This window comes from Artibeus jamaicensis, unplaced genomic scaffold (genome assembly GCF_021234435.1).
Source record: "Artibeus jamaicensis isolate MK-2021 breed Jamaican fruit bat unplaced genomic scaffold, CSHL_Jam_final contig_465, whole genome shotgun sequence".
NCBI lineage: Eukaryota > Metazoa > Chordata > Mammalia > Chiroptera > Phyllostomidae > Artibeus > Artibeus jamaicensis.
In genome coordinates, this window is record NW_026521843.1 from 13,978,629 (window position 1) to 14,001,865 (window position 23,237).

General features: G+C 38.6%; 1 protein-coding gene across 1 annotated transcript in view; it reads left to right on the forward strand.

Moving 5' to 3' along the window:
* The window catches only part of HADHB (hydroxyacyl-CoA dehydrogenase trifunctional multienzyme complex subunit beta), a 36,058-nt gene that overhangs the window by 7,986 nt on the left and 4,835 nt on the right, over positions 1 to 23,237 (forward strand). The window contains exons 4-12 of the mRNA XM_037146713.2: positions 11 to 110; positions 3,777 to 3,821; positions 7,368 to 7,467; positions 10,873 to 10,960; positions 11,953 to 12,140; positions 12,452 to 12,632; positions 13,648 to 13,769; positions 17,666 to 17,745; positions 17,825 to 17,872. Of these exons, the coding sequence (XP_037002608.1) occupies positions 11 to 110; positions 3,777 to 3,821; positions 7,368 to 7,467; positions 10,873 to 10,960; positions 11,953 to 12,140; positions 12,452 to 12,632; positions 13,648 to 13,769; positions 17,666 to 17,745; positions 17,825 to 17,872 (952 nt within the window). The remainder of the gene's footprint in view (positions 1 to 10; positions 111 to 3,776; positions 3,822 to 7,367; positions 7,468 to 10,872; positions 10,961 to 11,952; positions 12,141 to 12,451; positions 12,633 to 13,647; positions 13,770 to 17,665; positions 17,746 to 17,824; positions 17,873 to 23,237) is intronic.

Here is a 23,237-nt window from a genome sequence, read left to right on the forward strand (position 1 = left end):
TTTATTAAAGCTGCCCAGCCTAAATCGAAGAAAACCTTGGCAAAACCCAATCTGAGAAACATCGTGGTGGTTGATGGTGTTCGCATTCCATTTTTGCTGTCAGGCACTTCGTACGTATAAAATGATTATTCCCCCTCCCACTTTGTTGATGCATTATTGACACATAAAAACTGTGTCAATTTAGGCTGTGATTTTTTCTTTTTTTTAGGCTATGTATTTTTAAAAGATATACAATGTACATTGTGTGATTATCACCACAATCAAGTTAATTAACATGTCCCTCACCTCACAGTCTATTTATTTCTTCTTTTAAGGCATTGTTAAAAATGGTCTTTGTAAATGTAGGTGATATCATGGTTAATGGACTAATTAATATATATATATATAACATTTTCAGAAATTAATACAGAATAAGTCAAGGCAGTGGTGAAATAATATGGCAAATTTATTTTTTATCTTTTAACAAGCCTGTATAACTGGCTTGTTATACTGGTAGCTGAGCTAGCTCTGCTTTGCAAACCTAATGTGGGTCCCGATAGCTTGCTTCCAGCAGAGATATTCTTTCCTGTCTGGAGGTAAGTACATTGTTTTTGTGCCTCTTCAGAAATTGGAATACCAAGGACATGGGCCCATGGGCATTCTGAAGGGCCACTAATCCACTGCTTTGGCTTCTTGGAAATGATCAGAATTAGAGTTGATAGGCTGGTCCAAACCCTGACATAGCACAACCCCCAAAATATATTAACAGAACCAGAACGATGCTAGACCAGCCCGAAAATTCCCTAGAACCAAATTGCAGTTCTTCTTAGATTTTTCTGTGCCCAAGTGAAGCTTAGTCTGGCCAAAGCTGATTACAGATTTTGGTAATGAACTTAAAAACACACTGGGGATAGTTAGGCATCTGCTAAGAATAAGGAGACGTATTTTTATGTACTAATATGGAAAGATGTTAAAGATATGTTAAGTGTAAAACAGCAAGTAGCGTGTATAATACCATTAATTGTGGAAGATGTACACCCACGTGCATGCATGTAGAGATACATCCACAGACAGTAAACATTGATTTTTAAACTGATGACTTAGTTTCTAGAGAGTATTTTCTTATAGAAGCAATGCTACAAGAAAATGGTGGCACAGTTTCTCTGACCGTCTTTTCTCAATATAATAACCCATTTGACAGTGTTTCTATAATCACCTATAGTGACACAACAGTAGTAAGGGAAAGAGTCTGAAACTTTAGTGGCAGGAAAGTGAGGAGATGGGATCCTCTTGGTACTAAGCAGTAAAAGGAAAGTTTGATCAAGAGAAAGTTCTTGGCTAGGAAGACATTTTTTTGAAAGGGCCGTTTGTATACTGTGTAGATGTTTATAGTGACTGTTTTACTAGCTGTTAAAAATATGAACATGCTCAGCTAAATTATTTATTTAAACATTATTTTTTGGTAATTAGTATTTGCAGAAAGGTTGATTCGTGATATTCAGCACATTAGTATAGACTTTGTTCCATTCATTTTTTATTGTTAGGTTGTAGTTTAATTCAGAATCCTGATTGAAAAAAAGAAAGTTTATGAACAATTTAGTAGTAGAGAGAATAGATAAACTTTGAGTAATATAAGAAATGATAGTTAATAGGGAAGGAAGAATAAAAATTTTAAGACAGTGTTCATATAAACAATAAAAGTGACTAAAATAATATACAGGGGAAAATTTATAAAGAAGTCAAATAGTTTAGGTATATTATTGGTGTTATAATTGAGATCACAAAAAACTCTACTAGAAGATCATTTTCTAGATGGAAAAATCATTTTCTAGATGGAAGATCATTTTTCTGTTCAATTTGAAGAAACTTTGCTCTTAACTGGAGTGATACTTGTTAGAACAGGTACTTTAACAGGTGAGGCATTTAGGAAATACTCCTAAGAATAGACTCCAGGAGGGGGATGTGAGAGTCTGTCAGTCCTCCTGGGAGAGGGGTCCAGGAGAGTGAAGATAAAGACTGTAAGACAGTAATTTATGATTTAAAAAATGACACAACTTTCCCCCAAATTATATTGGTCTAAATTTGAGGGAATTGAAAAAAAAAATTGGAAAACTGGTGATTCTTTTGTGATTTGCAGTGAAAATAAAAACATTTTAGATTTTTAGGTTTTTAATTCCAGTAATTTAAAGAATTAATCTTCTAATTCAATCTAACGGTTAAATATTTGACCTAAAAGTAAAGGGGATTTAGATTTGGACATTTAAACAAACAAACAGAGTTTACACTTAGGTCTTGTTTTTCAATATAAGGAACTTGACTCCCTGGAGGGATGACTGCTAGGTTGGGCCAGAGGAAATGCAGGAGCAGCCTGGAACATTTCGTTGTGCCAGAACTTGAAGAAGTGGTTAAAAGAAAAAAGGATGGCTGCAGAAAAGGTCGAAAAGAACATAAGACCAACCTGAAGTAACTTCCAATGACTAAGCCTGGAACAGTTTGGTCAATCAAATAAATTATGATAGTATTGCATTATAAGCCAAAGAATAAAATAAATATCCATGAGTCCCATCTGACATAAATAAATGTTGTATAAATAAATAAATGAGAGGGAAAGATAAATCTTTCTTACAGAAGGATTTCAGTTAATAAATATAGAAGGAATAGGAAAATAAATGAATCTGCATTAGAACACCACAGTAATCATCGCTACCAGCAGAATCTATGAATTAACACTAAAATCGGTGGATAAGAAATGTTGAGAAGAAACAAGGTAGTAGCATAGCCTCTTCCTCTCTCTCCCAAAATATTTATTAATTACTGTGGTGATTTTAACATACGTTCACAAATTCTTTGTTACTTCTTCTACTAGGAAGTGAAGCTTAATTTCCCTCCCCTTGAGTGAGGACCAGACTAGTGACTCACTTCTAACAAATCGAGTAAAGAAAGGGAAAAACATTAATAGTAGAGAAAACTAGCAAAGCCCACCTTGGACAAATTAACATTGCCGTTAATAAGTCATATTGATAGTACGTACACTCTGATATGGAACAATAAGAGCACTTTACCTCTATGATATTCTTTTCCCAAATCCATAACCCTAATCTTCAAGTGTCAAGGTCATGAAAGACAAGGAAAGACTGAGAAACTCACAGATTGGAGGAGACTAAGGAGGCATGACAACAAAACGTGTGGATTGGATTCTGGAACAGAACATTTAAAGGGTATTAGTGGAAAAACTGGTGAGGTGCAGATAAAGTTTAGTAGCTTAGTGAATGTATTATGCCGATGTTAATTTCTTAGTTTTGACGATTGCCTCTTGGTCGTTTAAGATACTAGCATTTGAGGAAGAGGAGTAAAGGAACTCCATACTGTCTTTCCATTTCTTTCATAAAGCTCAAATTAGTTCAATACCAAACATTCCTTGAAATGTCCTAATATATCCTTCATGCCCCTGTAGGCATCACCGAAGATACAAATAATAAGTAAATACTATTTTAAACAGGAGAATTCAAAAGGTGGGATTTAAAGAATATTTGACGGATGTCATGCTGAACAGTAACATATTGGGCAGATTGCTTTTGATTCTTCACTCGGTCAGAGTTAAGCTTTACCAGATTTTTTGGGATGACAGATAGCAAGTCACACTGTATCTTCATTTGAAGAGCTGGACTGCTTCAGATAGTAAAGACATGCATTTGCAGCAGCATAGGTTAGAGGATGTCTTTAGGGATTTCAAATAGAATGGAAAAAAATTTAGTAAAATTCTAGGCTTTGGGTTTAAATTATTTACTTTCTTTCAGATATAAAGACCTGATGCCACATGATTTGGCTAGAGCAGCACTTTCGTAAGTAAATGCAGTTTCATTAAAAGCACTTTCCTTCAGCTTTCAGTTGAAATAGCATGTTTATTAATAGAATTTCCATATCTAGTATGTTTTAACTTTTATGTGATAAGAAAATACTTGTTAGCTTTTACAAGATTCATTTATTATTTTTATTTTTAAATTCTTTATTTATTTAATTTTAGAGAGAAGAGAAGGGAGGAAGAAAGAGAGGGAAGCATCAGTGTGTGAGAGAAACATTGATTGGTTGTTTCTCGCATGACCCTAACTGGGGGCGTGGCCCTCAACCCAGGCATGTGCTCTGACTGGGAATCAAACCAGGGACCTTTTCATTCATAGGGTGTTACTCAATTCACTGAGCCTCCCCAGCCAGGACTATTTATTCTTAATTTTAGCCACAGGTGCTACCCAAATTCAAGCAGCTAGTGAATGTAGGGCATTATCTCATTTATTTTCCACTGATGCTTTTTTTTTGCCTTTGTATCTTCAACCAGCCATAGGTTTTTTCTTAGTTTGAAACTTCGGTTGATCTTTCTGCCCATCTGTTTTGTTCTTCTGTTCCTGCCAGATTTAAAGAATCAATGAAAGCAGCCCTGTCTGGGTGGCTTAATTAGTTGGACCATTGATCTATATACCAGAAGGTTGTGAGTTCAATTCCTGATCAGGGCACACAAATACCTAGGTTGTGGGTTCCATTACCAGTGGGGACACATGCAGGAGGCAACTGATTAGTGTTTCTCTCTCATGTCGATGTCTCTCTCTCTCTTTCTCTCACTTTCTCAATCTCTTTCTCCCCCTTCCTCTCTCTCTAATATTAATAAATATATCCTGGGGTGAGGATTAACAAAAAGAAAGAAAAAATAAAAGCAACAGTTGTTATTCCATTTATTCTCCTTAATCTCACAGTAATCATTTCCATCCCCACTGCTCTACAGTAACTATACTTTGGAAGCTTTTCTTAGTAGCAGTGACTTTGTAATCACTAAATTCACCAGTCTTTTCTCAGGCATCAGTCTCTTTACATTCTGTCGCATTTCACATGCCACTTGAAATTGTCTTCCTTTGACTTCTCAATATTATGCCTTTATGACTTCCCTTCCAGCTCCTGACTGATTCTTCTCTACTTCAAAAAACAAAACAAAACTAGTATTCTTCTTATTTCTCTTTTTAAAGACATTTTGCAAGTTTCAGTCCTTAGATCTCCGAATATCTCTGTGTACATGTTTTTCTTAAATATCTCATTTATTTAATCTTTTTTTTATAACTTGAGGACTCACAGATCTCTAAATCTGACCTGTTTTCTTTGACACCTCCAGCTCACATATTAAAAAGAAAGTGATCTTTTCCTCAAAGCCAGTTTATTTTCCTGTTTCTGATTATAGTCCCAGGCTGGCAGTTGGCAGGTTTTTCCTCAACTTGTAATTAAAAAAAATGTGAAATGTGCAATAAAATTGAAAGAATAATGCAGTGAATTCCTAGGAGGAATACCCTTTACCTAGATTTCATCATTGGTGTCATTTTGCCGTACTTGCTGTATCTATAACGTACAGTTTGGAGCATTTGACAGTAAATGGTCAACATCTTAATACTTCAGCCCTAAATGCCTTGACTAGTGTGGCTTAGTGAGCTGGGCATCATCCAGCAAACCTTAAGTTCACCAGTTCGATTCTCGATTGGGACACATGCCTGGATTGCAGGCCAGGTCCCTGGTTGGGGGTGTGTGAGAGGATCGATGTTTGTGTCCTCTTTCTCCCTCCCTTCCTCTCTCTCTAAAAACAAATGAATAAATAAATAAATCTTTTAAAAAATACCTCTGCCCTAAACACTCTGGTGTTTATCACCAAAGAGTAAGGACCTTTTCTGCTATCCGTGATACCATTACCATAGCTAAAACAATAGCAGTGATTTCATGATAATGTTTAATATTGAGTTCATAGTCAAGTCCCTCTCAATTATTCCAAGAATGTCTTTTCTGTTAATAGTTTTTGTGAAACCAGGACCCAATCACCGTTCTTATTACTTATGGATATGCCTCTTTATTCTGTTTTAATTTAGAAAATGTCTTTCTCCTTCCACTCACTTCCCTATGACAATAATTTTTTGAAAGGTCCAGGCTTGCTATACAAAATATCCCTTATTCTTGATATTTTCTCATGATGATGTTGAACTTTCCTCCATGAATTTTCTATAAACTGGGAGTCAGATCTTGAGGCTTGATTGTATTCAGGTTAAATATTTTGGGGTTTTTGGTGATACATCACGGATAGAGCACACAGGTGTTGCATCAGGGGGCATGAGGCGTGACACTGCATCTAACCACATGAGCCGGGTGTTCATGCAGCCAGATTTTAAGTGAGGTATCACGTTCCCCTTTGCAGTTAATGAGTCATCTATAACAGGACAGTCACATCTTAGCACCATGTGACTATCCTGTTCCCTGGCAACCTCGAACCAAACGGTTTTAGCCTTTATTGATAGTTTTTGCCTGAATCAGTTATTATGGATTTGTGATATTTCTAATTCTGTTATTCCTCCTATATTTATTGGCTGGTATTTTTGTATAAAGAACAGTTTCTCTTTTTTTTATGATGAGGACTTAACAGATTTTTATTTATTTCTTATGTTATAGCCAAGATTAGTCATTATTCTTTTTGTAGCTCAGATTATCTCACATTTTAACTGCTGGAATTCCTTCAGTTGGCTCCTGTGCCCCTTTGTTTTTTTAGTATAATGTTATTCAGATTATCTCACATTTTAACTGCTGGAATTCCTTCAGTTGGCTCCTGTGCCCCTTTGTTTTTTTAGTATAATGTTATTTTTTTGAGGGATAATTTGCACATAATAAAGTGCACAAATTTTAAGGGCACTATGTGATGAGTTTTGACAAATCTGAACACCTGTATTCCTGTTTTTGATATGGTCCCAGAAGTCTTTGAGTGCTTTCCTGGTTCCAGCATAAGGAGATCAGTGAGGTTCACTTTGTACTTTCCCTGCCCTAGACCTGGTCTCAGTCATTTATTAAAATGTTCTGATTCCTTTAATGGGGAACAGCAGTGAGAACAAGTCTGAATTCAAGGTGTGCTCATTCCTATTCCTTCTAGTTTCTATCAGTGGAGAGAGAACTAGAAATATGTTTATATTTGCATTGATTACTTCAAATTTATATTTAACACACAAATGTTAACTTTAACATATCCGGAATTTTTACTTTTTTTTTGGTTTTATATTCGTCTCTTCTCTTTTTACTGAACGCTGTTTCCCACTGTTACGGTGTTTACTTATTTTATCCTATTCCAAATTTCTTTTGTTCTTTCTGTGTAACTTCTTATCGCCAACTGAGCATTACATGCTGACTTTCTAAATCACTCCTTCATTCATTTCTTCTTTGATAAGGTTCCAGCCACATGCTTGTCAAATTAAGGTAAAGATACAGGTTCTGCTCTTTTAAATTTAAGGCTTAATCTTTTGAAAGAAGCGCAGTGTTTTAAATGATCTGTTGCAGCACTGTGATGTGTTGACTGTTTCTTTGCTTTGGACTTCCACTCTCAGGGGTTTATTGCAACGGACCAGTGTCCCAAAGGAAACTATCGACTATATCATCTTTGGCACAGTTATACAGGAAGTGAAGACAAGCAATGTAGCCAGAGAGGTGAGTAAAACAAACTTTATATTGTTTAAAGAGATTGATAGGAGAATCAATTTGTATTTCAATTAATAGAATGCATTCTTTAAAAGCTATTAAAATCCAGCCCTTGCAGGTGTGGCTCAGTGGATTGAGCACCAGCTTGCAAACCAAAGGGTTGTGGGTTCAATTCCCAGTCAGGGCACATGCCTGGGTTGCGGGCCAGGTGCCCAGTAGGGGTTGCATGAGAGACAACTACATATTAATGTTTCTCTCCCTCCTCTTTCTCCCTCCCTTTAAAAATAGATAAATGAAATGTTTTCTAACAAGCTATTAAAATCCACTAACTAAAGTTATAACTGACTTGCAGTGTGATTTTATAACTTGAATAATGAATGATGTACACTATACTTTATACTAATGTAGTGTACATCATTTGGTTTATGGTATTCTTTTGCATATTAAACAATATTCATTATTATTCTTCAGTATATATTTATACTATGTAAAAATCAAATCAGTTATTTGAGCTGGTTGGGAAAATGTTAATTTGTCTATCTGTTTTCTTAAGGAAAGTCGAGATTATAGCAGAGTGAGGCTGATGTGATTTGTATAAATGTTAGAGCGTGGCTTCTAATTTACTTAAAATTTTAACATTTTGCAAAGAGCTTATTTCTTAACATGGACTTTGTGGGAGGTAGCCTTGCTTATTCATTTGTTTCCACCTCCTAAATGACACACGGGTCAACTTTTTAACACACTGTTTTATGGGAGTTCACTTTTGCCCTAGTTGGCATAACTCCACACAGTGCTCATTGGGTAACCAAGATAAGGACAGACCGTGGAACTTGTGTGATGTGTCTTACAGGCATTTCGTGGTGAATAGTACAAACACATCTCTTGGGCTTTGTTTTTGTTTGAAAGTATTATTTGGATAAGGTCGGCTTCACAGCACATTTTAGTGTGCCAAACGTTCTATTTCTAGTCTGTGCCTGCTATGATACTGTGTTCAGTACAGTGGTAAGGGCGGTTACTCCACCCTGTCAGCCGAGAGGAGGGAAAATGAGCAGGGCCGAAGTGTTGGTTCTGCCCCACCTTTTCACGTGTCAGTGGGTGTTCTAACTGTTGAGGGCCTGGTATCACTGCAGCCGTCAAAGTCAACTGTATATTGTTCAGGAGTCCGGAAAGAAGTAAGAACGGGAAGAGGTTTTCCCCCCCTCCTTTGATTTTTATGTTTTCCATGGGCCCTCACATTTTTTAAAAAAGCTTTTGTTTATTTTTAGGGAGAAGGGAAGGGAGTGAGAAAGGAGGAGAGAAACATCACTGTGCAAGAGAAATATCAGTCAGTTGCCTCTCACATGTCCCCAGCTAGGAACCTGGCCTACAACCCACGCATTTGTCCTGACTGGGAATTGAACCAGTGATCCTTTGGTCTGCAGGCCAGCACTCAATCCACTGAGCCACACCAGCCAGGGCTCTTTTAATTATTTTCCTAGAAGCTTTACACCCATATGCAGATCTCAGCTATTGATTGACGTGAGCTAGAGTCCCTTTCTCTGTCCTATCCTGACACCAGTTGTTTGTACTCCGGGTAATTTTTGCGGTGGCTGCAGGGAAAGATTCAGTTGTATAGATGTGTCACCTAAAAGCTGAATTACTTTCAGCGAGGGAATTTATTATCCGTGTTAATACAAAATTAATATGAAACCCTAAAAAACTCCTGGTGCTTAGTTCACAGGAGTCTGGCTTGACTGAAGCATATTTCCCCGCTCTCTCACTTTACCAAGAGGCGCCTTTCCCCCTTGCTCCTTGGTGTGCTATCTAGGGCCTAAGCTTGCTGTCAGAGCCGCTCCAACTTTAAATAGAAGAAGCGCGTGGACCAGGCTCACCAGTATCCACTTCTATTTAAAGCTCCTTCTGTCCTGAGAGTCAGCTGGGGCCAAGGGTGTTGTCACACAGGTTTGGAAGGACCTCATGAGCATTGGCTCTGGTGACCTGAGTGCCCTTTACACTTGCCCCACTGAGGAGCTCTCCCCACCCCCTGAAGATTCTGGATTGGTTTACATGGAGAAGCTGAGGTGTAGTTGGCAGCAGGGTAGTTTTTAGCAAAATCAGTTGGTCACTTAGTATCAGACCTACCTGGAAAGACCAGAGTCAGGTCATGTTGCATGTACAGAACTGTAACATATTTATATCTCTGTAGATTGTGGGAGTATGCAGAGAGCATAAATATAAAGGTGAAAATCAGTTAAGTAACATTGAACCTCTTTAATCTAGACTTTGGAAACGTTTATTTTACCAAATTATAGGAGAGTTTAGATTCTGAGGGTAGTGAAATAGTTTCAGGGAAAGGGCCCTAAACATTAATCCCCCTAATGTTAGAATTTCGTAGTAAACAGTGTTGATAGTGGTGGAGTGTAGGGAATTGAGAGTGTTATTTTTACAGGGAAGCTTTAATATTATAAAAATAAGTATTTTATTGTTGTACCTATGCTTTAATTCTTTACATGAACAATGGAGTCAGGGATTTGTTGGTTTATTGGCAACCTAATATCCCCAATAAATAGTGAGGTAAAATAATAGAGGTGTTCACTTCACATTTAACTTTCCTGTGCCATCATAATGGAGGCCAGTTTTGTAAGATTGATATGGGGTCTCAGTTTTTCTCAGTTCCCCTCAGATTGTTCTTTGAAGCCCCTTGTGTCATCCTGGCCAGCTCTCTCGTCCAGGCATTAACTAATCTAACCCTCAGTTGTCAGGGGCTCACTGGTGACTTGGGCATTTTTCCAAAGTTCTTCCATCCACCCGAACTGCTGCCTAGTTGGCGAGTTTCCCTGTTTGACTTCACGGTGGATCTGCAGAGTGCCACCTGAGGCTGCAGGCGGTGGCGGAGAGAGGCTGACTGTCGAGTAGAGAGGAGTATAAGTGGGCGGGGACGTAGGTGAGAACTGTTTCTGGGTGGTCGGTTCTTTGTACATTTTTTTTCATATCTGATGGCTTTTGCTGCTAAGGCTTTGAACTGTAGGAGCACAGATCATGAGGACCCCACCCTATGATATATTTTACCATTTCATCAAGTGTTTTTAACAGGTTTACTTTAGGTTTATTTCAACATTTAAATACATTAAAATCAAATTATGTATTGATATCTTCAAAGGCTCTGAGCAAAGCGTTGCTAGGCAATCAGAAGATATGTTGTAGGTTTGTATACCATAGTAAAAACTTGCTACCAAGAGTTTTATAGAGTGATTCTCGATTAATAGCTAGGTGAAAAATGAGTAAAACATTTCTGTGATGGCTTTGATTTTATCTTAAATATTACTGTGTAGAATATTAAACTCAAACCCTCTCCTGACTCAGCACACGGAAAAGTAGTGCTCAAAGCGTCCTTTACGTGTAACTTGGTCGTTTCATTCACTGTGTCTTCTGAAGGCTGCCCTCGGCGCGGGCTTCTCTGACAAGACCCCTGCTCACACTGTCACCATGGCCTGCATCTCTGCCAATCAAGCCATGACCACAGGTATGTTTTGGGGAAGCAGAAGGCGCATGGTAATTCTCTTTTGTCTTTGATTCCGTCGTTAAAAAATACTCTTAACAGAAGTAAGTGATAAACACAGATCTCTGAATTTGTGTTTTTTTAAAAATAAGGTAATATTTAAATCTTTGTATTATCAACTGGAGGAGTATGTTTCTAGGGAGGTGCTTCTGAATCTGAGGCGTGAATAGTGTGTGAGCTCCTAAGTTTTAACGCCAGGTGACACTGAAGTGATCCACGGAGATTGTGGCCTTCCTCTGCCCACCATCTCCAAGTGCTAAATCACTGCTTTAGATAGTACAGCTGTCTCTTCTCCTTTCTCTCCACAGCTCAGCAATTTTTATTATTAGTTACACATTCTCCTAACAAACTTGAGTAAAACTGTGGGACATTTTGCAGCATCCTTATTGTGAAAAGATAGGAAATCTGAGAGGTAGAGCAGTCATGTGTTCTCTCTGCAGCTTCAAGGCAAGGTGGGGCCACCTCCCCATGGGTGGCAGGAGGTGAAGCCAGGGGCAGTGGCTGGGGCTCTTCACCTACCCAGCATGGGCTCACTCCCAGTTCCAGCAATAACACACTTGCCAGTGACCATAAGGAGGGAGGGGGCTGATTTACATCTCAAAAGCCAGAATTTCTCTGGCTTATAGTAGAAATGTAAATTCTCTTTACAGTAAAAATATCTGAAAACTGAAGCTGGGAGCATAAAAAATATGCCAAAGGTTCTGGTTTAGAGTACGATTGTGGTTTGTGAGTTGGTCCACCAGGTATCCTCAGGTGTTTGTGTGGCCTGAATGGAACTTGTTTTTCTCTGGTACATTGGATGTATTTTTAGTCATTTAAAAAATCATCCTAATCCTTCTGGAAAGATAAAGACCCTTAATTACAGATGTTGTACCTTTTAAATAAAAAAGCTTAAACTATCAGTGGCCTTTTGATTTCTCAAAAAATGTTCATGTGCATTGACCTGTGTCCTATAGGTGTCGGCTTGATTGCCTCTGGCCAGTCTGATGTGGTCGTGGCAGGTGGAGTGGAGTTAATGTCCGACATCCCTATTCGTCATTCGAGGAAAATGAGGAAAATGATGCTTGATCTCAACAAGGCCAAGAGTCTGGGTCAGCGACTGTCTTTAATCTCTAAGTTCAGATTGAACTTCCTTACACCTGAGGTAAGACTGGTGGACTCTTGCATAAAGATTTGTGTTCCCAAAGCAGCTCACTGCAGAGACTTAGAATTAGGTAAGACAGCACAGGTTCACTTACGCTCTGATAGTTACAGGGCACAGTTAATTGTTTGGTTTAAAAAAAGGGTAATGGTTGGAAAATGTGAGTTTGTGAGCCCTCCTTAGAGATGCCCTGTTGCCATTGAGCTCTGCTTGTCTTGGTCTTGATTGATAGCAGATTTTAACTCCCCCAGATAACCCTAGTCCTGGTAGATCACCTGGAACAGTGTGCCTGATCCTGTACGGCTCCTTTCCAGCTCCCTGCGGTGGCGGAGTTCTCCACCAATGAGACCATGGGCCACTCTGCAGACCGACTGGCTGCCGCCTTTGCCGTTTCTCGGCTGGAGCAGGACGAGTATGCGCTGCGCTCGCATAGCCTGGCCAAGAAGGCGCAGGACGAAGGACTCCTTTCTGACGTTGTGCCCTTCAAAGTACCAGGTAAAAAAGTTTGCTCTCCTTTGTGAAGGGGATTTCATGATGTTTGTTAGGAAGGTCTGAGTTGCTCCTGAAACTCCAAGACCCCAAGTGACTTTTTGGCTCATCTGTTAGTTCTGTTTCCAAAATACTTAGCCTTTGTGCTTAAATGTGGACTCAAGTTTCAATTTATGGTATAACAGTAGGTGAACATTTTATTTATTTATTTTTAGAGAGAAGGGAAGGGAGGGAGAAAGAGAGGGAGAGAAACATCAGTAGGTTACCTCCAGCGTGTCCCCAACCCAGGAACCTGGCCTGCAACCCAGGCGTGTGCCTTGACTGGGAATCAAACCCGCAACCTTTTGCTTTGTGGGCTGATTCCCAACCCGCTGAGCCACACCAGTCAGGGCACAATAGGTAAATATTTTAAAGAGAGAAGTTTTTATATGAATTTCCTTTTATATTTTCCTGATATATTTTAGTTCTTATGTACATGCCTGTTTTTCTTCACTCATATGATTTCTGTATGCAATAGCCAAATGTGAATGAATATCTTAAGAAAATAGGGTGTCCCTTTTTTGTTAAATTATTTAGATTTTTTTCCAAATGTTTTAAGGGTATAGTTTAAAATTTGATAATATCATGATAACTATAAAGGACTTTATTTTTAGCTAATAGGTATGATTTACATTTCACTTGTTTTTGTAATTTTTATTTTTAAAGATTTTATTTCTTTACTTCTAGAGAGAGGGGAAGGGAGGGAGAAAGAGAGGGAGAGAAATATCAATGTGTGAGAGATACATTGATTGGTTGTCTCTTATATCCTTCAACTGCAGGGGACCTGCAGGGACCACTGCAGGGACCTGGCCTGCAACCCAGGCATGTGTCCTGACTAGAAATCAAATCTGTGACCTTTTGGTTCACAGGTTGGCGCTCAATCCACTGAGCTAGGGCTGTTCTCATTTGTAAAACATATTTCTGTAGAGAAGATACATAATGCTTGTTGTTCCTTAGAGTTAAAAAGTTCATATTTTTATAGGAAGAGATACAGTTACCAAAGATAATGGCATTCGTCCTTCCTCCCTGGAGCAGATGGGCAAGCTAAAACCTGCATTTGTCAAGCCCTATGGCACAGTGACAGCTGCAAATTCTTCTTTCCTGGTAACTATGTGTTTACTGGTGACTTTTATATTTTTGTACGCTCGATAGAAAACCCTGTTGTAGGCCTGTCTATTTGTAGTAAGAATAGAGACTTACAAATATATTAATTAAAATGATAATGTTAAAATAGAATGAGAGTTTTTCAGGCCCTAGAGTCATCTAGTCTGGCCACCATTCTGATACAAAAGGCTGTTGTCCTCAAATACTTAAGTAGTCAAAAGTTGTTGAGTGCCTATACTAGGCACTGGAGGAAAAAAAAAAGATTATTGTAATAGAGTGGGAAGCATTGTGATAGCCATAAGCGTAGGCTGTTAGAGAAAATACGTATTCGGGGAAGTCAAAAAGGCTTTTCAGAGGAGGTTAACACTTGAGCGGCAGATCTTGAGGGAAGAGTATAGCCATTTCAAGAAATGTGTAAAAGGCATTCTAGGCAAAAGGAATAGCAAATGCAAAGTCAAGGGGATCTGAGAGCAAAGGCATTTTTGGAACATAGGATATGAATATGGGGAGTCTTATAAGACATGGAAAATGAGCAAAAAGAGTGACAAGATGACTCTTCTAGCTCTGAGTGTTAGAAAATGATGCTTTTGACTTCCGGCTAAGATGGAGGCATAGGTGGAAATACTGTACCTTCTTGCGCAACCAAATTTTAGGACAACAAACATTTAGAAACAAAAACACAACCAAAACAGACAGAAAATTGAATGTACCGAAGTCTGACAACAACGAACCATTCATACGGACTGGTAAGAGGGGCAGAGTCGGTGGCTGGCGGAGAGGGGTCCTGGCAGGAAAAGGCAGTGGTTAGCGGACCTGGGCAGGCATGGGGACAAAACGAGCAGACCTAGTAAGGCTCACAAGGCGGCTGGCTGACCAAGAACACATAGTGTCGCCCAGATAAACCAGGCAAAAGAAAAAACAGACAGTGATACAGCCCGTGCAACCCAGGGCCCCAGTGACGGGAATTAAAGCCTAAAAGCACCAACTGGAAAAACTTTCGGGGGTCGAGGTGCCGGGAGAGGCTCCCAGCCTCACAGGAGTTTATTGGAGAGACAGACTCACAGGGTCCTACAATGTACACAAGCCCACACACTTGGGAACCAGCACCAGAAGGGCCCAATTTGCTTGTGGGAAGCGGCAGAAGGGACTGAAATTCAAGAGAGAGTGGAACAAATGCCATTGCTTTCTCTCTGACCTCCCCCCCAGTCACAACCCAGCAACTGGCTTGACCCGCCCCTCATACATAACAGGCATGAACAGACCAAAACATTATGGCTCAAGCAGAAGAACAGCTAAAAGCCCCAGAGCCAATACTTCTAAGCGACCAAGAGATAGCCAACCTATCAGATGCACAGTTCAAAACACTGGTGATCAGGATGCTCACAGAACTGGTTGATTTTAGTCACAAATTAGAGGAACAAATGAAGGTTACACTAAGTGAAATGAAGCAAAATGCATAGGGAACCAATAGTGATGGAAAGAAAACTGGGACTAAAATCAATCAAGTGGACCAGAAGGAAGAAAGAAACAGCCAAACAGAAAAGAATGAAGAAACAAGAATTCAACAAAATGAGGAGAGGCTTAGGAACTGCCAGGACATCTTTAAATGTTCCAACATCTGAATTATAGGGGTACCAGAAGGGGAAGAGGAAGAGCAACAAGTGGAAAACTTAGCTGAACAAATAATGAAGGAGAACTTCCCCAATCTGGCAAAGGAAATAGACTTCCAGGAAATCCAGGAAGCTCAGAGTCTCAAAGAAGGTGGACCCAAGGAGGAATACACCAAGGCACATCATAATTACATTAGCCAAGATTAAAATGAAGGAGAGAATCCTAGAAGCAGTAAGAGATAAGGGGACAGTCACCTACAAAGGAGTTCCCATTGGACTGTCATCTGATTTCTCAAAAGAGACCTTCCAGGCAAGAAGGGGCTGAAAAGAAGTATTCTAAGTCATGAAATCCAAAGACCTACAACCAAGATTGCTCTATCCAGCAAAGGTTTCATTTAGAATGGAAGGGCAGATAAAGTGCTTCTCAGATAAGGTCAAGTTCAAGGAGTTGATCATCACCAAGCCCTTATTATATGAAATGTTAAAGGGACTTATCTAAAAAAAAAGATAAAAAAATATGAACAGTGAAAGGACAGCAAACTCACAGTTATTAACAACCACACCTAAAACAAAAGCAAACTAAGTGGATAGGTAGATCAGGAGCAGGACCATAGAAATGGAGATCACATGGAGGGTTAGCAACAGGGGAGTAGGAGGAGGAGAAGGGGGGAGAAGGTACAGAGAACAAGTAGCATAGACGGTAGGTAGAAAATAGATAAGGGGAAGGGCAAGAATAGTATAGGAAATGTAGAAGCTAAAGAACTTGTGACACGTGGACATAAACTAAAGGGGAGGGGTTAGTAGGGGGAGGGGATGTGCAGGGTGGAGGGGAATGAAGGAGGGGAAATGGGACAACTGTAATGGCATAATCAATATCATATAATAAAAAAAAAGAAAATGATGCTTTTTATTCCCAAATCATTTTCCCCATCATGAAATAAATATACCCTCATCTTATGTTGTTATTTTACTTACTTGCAAGTAGCTTCATGTCCTTCCTTGTTTTTTGGCTCCTCCTCATTTAATCATTCCTATTCTCTTCTGCCTAAGAGATGTGGTTTCCCTTCTCCTACCACCTTGGGTGTAATCTTCTGAATATAGTCTACCTGGTCGGTATTTCTTTTATAACATATCTCCCCTCCCTGGACATAATGTCCAGAAACATAGGTAAATGCTTGACATATTTGGCCTGGGTAAGTGACTGTTCAGTGGCTGCTCTTGGTTGAGGGTAGGTACCTGGAGGAGCTCCAACAGATGATGCACCATCTTGTTAAGCCTAAGTGGTAAAGGACTGGTTAGATGGTCATTTCCAAAACCAAGTTGGGTGACAGGGCCATGTGGTGTGGGCCACACTTGCAGATCTGAATCCCCTTGATTATTTCTGGAGTGTGCAGGTTTATTTATTGAAAACCAAAAACACAAATTATCAGAGGCAATACATCACAGATATGTGGGTTTTGGAAATGTGTACTGCATCATATCCATTGCAGTTTTGCACAGTGGTATACCGACTAATGTAATGTCCATAAACCATGCATTGTGTATAGTAAGCTGTGTTTCCAGACTCTGTGGCCACCCTCCATATTTTTAACATGAAAATATGTTAAAATGTGGTAGAAATTGCTTTTATTTTACAAACTCTGCGGAGTAGTTTCTTTTGTGGAATTTTTGATTTTTTTTTCCAGCTCTTAAAGTCTCCGTAAAGGGCTTTTTTTTTCCAGTGGTACCTCTTTGTCCCCCAATTTCCCCATTATAAATTAGGAAAAAGCACATGGGTTGTGTCCAAAGAGGGAAGACTATGGTTCTAATGTTCTCAGCTGCCTACCTGTTTCTCTTCTCCCATTGGTTTGCTTTTGGAGACTATTAGTAGAAGAATATCACCTAGAAGCCATAGGCAGGAAGCAGCTAAAAAAATAAATAAATCACAGATCATTTTAATGCGTGAAATTACTGATATTCTGTGCTACAAGTAAACAACTTTTGCTTTAAGCTTATTACAAATGCATGTTTATAAATATGTATATACTTAATACCTATTCTCTTTGTCTGTTGTTGTGGTAATTGTGGTACTTGGAATATTTTCCAAATTGGGGTCAAACACGCTGTGGTGTGGATGTTTGAATTGGGATGTTTGATGGAGAAAACGAAGGGGTTTTGTCAGATAGAATCACCATATGACCGTAACGAGTTGGCAGGTTCAGGAACAGAACACAGAAGGAGATGGCTGTAGAAAGACCTCCAGACAGGCTGAAGAATTTAACATCATTGTTCTGCTTAACATTTCAGACCGATGGTGCCTCTGCAATGCTGATTATGGCAGAAGAAAAAGCTCTGGCCATGGGTTATAAGCCAAAGGCATATTTGAGGTAAAGTAAATGTTTAAATAAATTGCCTCTTGATTTCTTTATTTTATTACTGGAGCTAACCTCTCCATTTTTGACCTAGGGATTTTGTGTACGTGTCTCAGGATCCAAAGGATCAACTTTTACTCGGGTAGGTAGCAGTATATATATCCTTGGACTATAATCAAAAGTATTTATTATACAGATTTTAAAGTATATTAAGCCCTGAATTCATAATCGATTTGTGTGTTTTTTTTAAACAATAATAATCCTCTATGTCGGATATCATTTTATAGTTTTGTATTCTTTCCACTTATTCCTATAATTTCTACTTATACTTTTATATATAACTTTGTATTCTTTTTTATTAACACGTATTTTTCCATGTTGCTATACACTCTGTCACACGATCGTGAGAAGAGCCCTTTACAAAACCCTCCTCCTTTCAGACTACCTCCCCCTCCCTCACAAGACTGCACTGACTGGCCTCCATTATGTCCTTCAGACTAGCCATGCCATTTCCTGTGCTTTGCCCTTTGAACTCTGTTCTTCTAGCTTTTCACATTATTAGTTTGCCTTTCTCTTTTATTGTTTACTTGTTTATTGTCTGTTTCCCTGACTTTAGAATATAAACTGCATTAAGAGCAGAGGCCATGTATATTTAGCTCACTGTTGTCTCCCCACCATGTAATATTTGTGCAGTAGAGTCTGTGAATGAGAGGAGGGTGTTCTAAAGCTTGTGTAAACAGATCAATTTAAGAAGCTGAAGCTAACAAGAAGAGTCTCACAAACAATGGGAAGACAAAGAAACAATCCCCAAATGAAAGGAAAGGAGGAAGCCCCAGAAAGAATGCTAAATGAAATAGAGGCAAGTCTCAACTATCAGATATTGAGTTCAAAGCAATGGTATCAGGAAGTTCAATGAGCTCACAATGAGCTCCCAGAAACTACAGGGAAACTACAATGAATTCATTGCAAAGTATATCAACATGAAAAAGAAAATAGCAACTGTAAACAAGCGCCAAGAGGCAATGAAGAATACAATTTCTGAACTGAAGAACATAATAGAAGGAATCAAAAGCAAGATTGATGAAGCAGAAGATCAGAGTAGTGAGCTAGAGGACAAAGTAGAAAAAAACACCCAGAAAGAGCAAGAAAAAGAAAAGAGGCTCAGAAAGAATGAAGAGGGATTAAGAGAAATGCAAGACAATATGAAACATAATAATATTCATATAATAGGGATACCAGAAGGAGAAGAAGAAGAGCAAGGGATAGAAAACCTGTTTGAAAAAATAATGATGGAAAACTTCCCTAGTTTGATGAGAGAAAAAGTCACACAAATCCAGGATACACAGAGGGTCACAATCAAGAGGAACCCAAAGTAGACCACTTCAAGACATATCATAATTAAAATAGCAAAGTTTTGAGACAAAGAATCTTAAAGGCAACAAGGGAAAAACAGGATGTAACATACAAGGGAACCCCAATAAGGTTAGCTGCTGACTTATCAATGGAAATGCTCCAAGCAAGAAGAAATGGCGAGGAATGTTCCAAGTAATGAGAGCTAGAGGCCTGCAACCAAGACTACTTTACCCAGCAAGGCTTTCAATCAAGATAGAAGGCCAAATAAGGAGCTTTCCAGACAAAAGAAGTCTAAAAGAATACACCTCCACAAAACTAGCATTGCAGGAGATGCTAAAGGGCCTGCTTTAAGGAAAGGAAGGAAAAGGGGGGTGGTACACAGGTATGAAAATGACAGTGAATAAGTACTTATCAATAATAACCTTAAACATAAATGGATTAAATGCTCCAATCAAAAGACATGGAATACCTGAATGGATTAAAAAAGCATGACCCACACCTCAGGACAAAAGACCTACACAGACTGAAAGTGAAGGGCTGGAAACAAATTTTTCAAGCAAACAGATAGGAAAAAAAAGCCAGGGTAGCAATATTCATATCAGACAAAACAGACTTCAAAAAAGGGCCATAAAGAGAGACCCAGAAGGTCACTTCATGATACTCAGGGGAAGAATCCACCAAGAAGACATAAACATTGTAAATATATATGCACCCAACGTAGGAGCACCCAAATACATAAAGGAAATCTTATAGGACTCCAGGAAAGATATTGACAGCAACACAGTTATAGTAGGGGATTGTAACACCCCACTGTCAAAAATGGACAGATCTTCCAAACAAAATATCAACAAAGATATTGTGGCATTGAACAATGCCCTAGATGAAATGGACTTAACTGATATATATAGAGCCCTCCATCCCATAGAAGCTAAATATACACTCTTTTCAAATGCACATGGATCATATTCAAAGATAGACCACATGATAGCACACAAAACAAGCCTTGACAAATTCCAGAAAATTGAAATCATACCAAGCATTCTCTCCAACCAGAAGGGACTGAAACTAGAAACCAACCCCAAGGGAAAAAACCCAAAACACTCAAAATCATGGAGATTGAATAGCATGCTATTAAACAATGAATGGGTCAAAAATGAAATTAGGGAAGAAATCAAAAAGTTTCTGGAAACAAATGAAAATGAACTCAAAACAACCCAACACTTATGGGACAAAACAAACTTCATAGTGATACAGGCCTACCTAAAAAAGACAGAAACATTTCAAACAAACAACCTAACCCTAAATCTACAAGAACTCAAGGAACAACAACAAAGACAGCCCAGACCAAGTAGAAGGAAGGAAAAAACTAAGAGCAGAATTAAATGACATAGAGACTAAAACCACAATCCCAAGGATCAATTAATCCAGGAGCTGGTTTTTTGAAAAGATAAACAAAATCAACAAGCCTTTAAACAGGCTGATCAAGAAAAAAAGAGAGAGGACCCAAACAAACACAATTGGAAATGAAAGAGGAGAAATTACAACTGATACCACAGAAATACAAAGGATTATAAGAAATTACTGTGAAGAACTGTATGCCAAGAAATTTGAAAACCTAGGTGAAATGGACAAATTTCTAGAAAAATATAAACTTCCAAAACTCAGTGAAGAAGAAGCAGAAAGCCTGAACAGACCAGTAGCAGCAGATGAAATTGAAGCAGTAATCAAAAAACTCCTGATGCACAAAAGCCCTGGACCAGATGGTTTCACAGGAGAATTCTACAAAGCATTTAAGGAAGAGCTAACCCCTATCCTTCACAGACTATTCCAAAAAATCCAAAATGATGGAAGACTCCCAAATTCTTTTTATGAGGCCAGTATCATCCTAATCCCAAAACCAGATAAAGACACAACAAAGAAAGAAAACTTCAGGCCAATATCGCTGATGAGCATAGACTAAAATCCTAAACAAAATATTGGCAAACCACATCCAACAATACATTAAAAAGATCATACACCATGACCAACTGGGATTTATCGCAGGGATGCAAGGATGGTTCAGTATCCACAAATCAGTAAATATAATACATCACATAAAAGCAAAGACAAAAATCACATGATCATATCAATAGATGTGGGAAAAGCATTTGATAAGGTACAGCACCCAGTTATGATAAAAACACTCAGCAAAGTGGGAATAGAGGGAGCATTCCTCAACATAATAAAGGCCATATGTGAGAGACCTACAGCCAACATCATACTCAATGGGCAAAAACTAAAATCTTTTCCATGAAGATCAGGAACAAGACAAGGTTGTCCACTTTCCCCACTTCTAGTCAATATAGTATTGGAAATTTTAGCCACAGCGATCAGACAAGAAAAGGAAATAAAAGGCATCCAAATCGGAATGGAGGAAACAAAACTGTCATTGTTTGCAGATGACATGATAGTGTACATAGAAAATCCTGTAGACCACCAAAAAACTTCTCGACCTAATAAATGAATTTGGCAAAACAGCAGGATACAAAGTCAATATCCAGAAATCAAAGCTGTTTTGTATACCAACAATGAAAGAGCAGAAGTAGAAATCAGGAAAAAAATCCCATTCGATATAGCAAAAAGAAAAATAAAATACCTAGGAATAAAGCTAACCAAGGAGGTAAAAGACCTGTATGCAGAAAACTACACAAGATTGAAGAAAGAAATCAAGGAAGACACAAACAAATGAAACATATACCAAGTTCGTAGATCGGAAGAATTAACATCATCAAACTGTTCATACTACCCAAAGCAATTTACAGATTCGATACAATACCTATTAAAGTAGGAATGGCATATTTCACAGACATAGAACAAACACTCCAAAAATGTATATGGAACCATAAATAACCCCGAATAGCTGCTGCAATTTTGAGAAAGAAGAGCAAAGTAGGAGGGATCACAATACCTGATACCAAACTGTATTACAAGGCCACTGTAATCAAAACAGCCTGATACTGGCATAAAAAAACAGGCACATGGAACAGTGGAACAGAACAGAGAGCCCAGAAATAAACCCAAGTCTCTGTGGTCAATTAATATTCAACAAAGGGGGCAGCAACATGAAATGGAGTAAAAATAGTCTCTTCAACAAATGGTGTTGGGATAACTGGACAGCTATGTGCAAAAAAATGAAACTCAAGCACCAACTTACACCATACACAAAAATAAATTCAAGGTGAATAAAAGATTTAAATAGAAGCCATGACACCATTAAAGTCCTAGAGGAGAACATAGGCAGGAAAATCTCAGATATTTCACGCAGCAGTATTTTTACTGGTATGTCCCCTAGAGCAAGGGACATAAAGGAAAGAATAAACAAATGGGATCTCATCAAAATAAAAAGCTTCTGTGTGGCTAAAGAAAACTATTAAAATAAAAAGAACCAACTGTATGGGAAAACATATTTGCCAATGATACCTCAGACAAGGGTTTAATCTCCAAAATAGACAAAGAACTTACACAACTCCACTATAAGAAGACAAGCAACCCAATTAAAAAATGGGAAAAGGACTTGAACAGACACTTCTCCAAGGAGGACATATAGAGGATCCAGAGACACATGAAAAGATGCTCAATATCACTAGCTATCAGAGAGATGCAAATTAAAACCACAGTGAGATACCACTTTATACCAGTCAGAATGGCCATCATAAACAAAGCCACAAACAACAATTGTTGGAGAATTTGTGCAGAAAAGTGGACCCTAGTGCACTGTTGGTGGGATTGCAGACTGGTACGACTATGGAAAACAGAATGGAATTTTCTAGGGAAACTAAAAATGGATCTGCCTTTTGATCCAGCAATTCCACTACTAGGATTATATTCTAAGAACCTTGAAACACCAATCCAAAAGAATTTACACACGCCAATGTTCATAGCAGCACAATTTACAATAGCCAAGTGCTGGAAGTAACCTAGGTGCCCATCAGTAAATAAATGGATCTAAAAACTATGGCACATTTACACAATGGAATTCTATGCAGCAGAAAGAAAGAAGGAGCTCCTACCCTTTGCAACAGCATGGATGGAACTAGAAAGCATTATGCTAAGCAAAATAAGCCAGGCGGTGAAAGACATATACCATATGAACTTACCTTTAACAGGAACCTAAA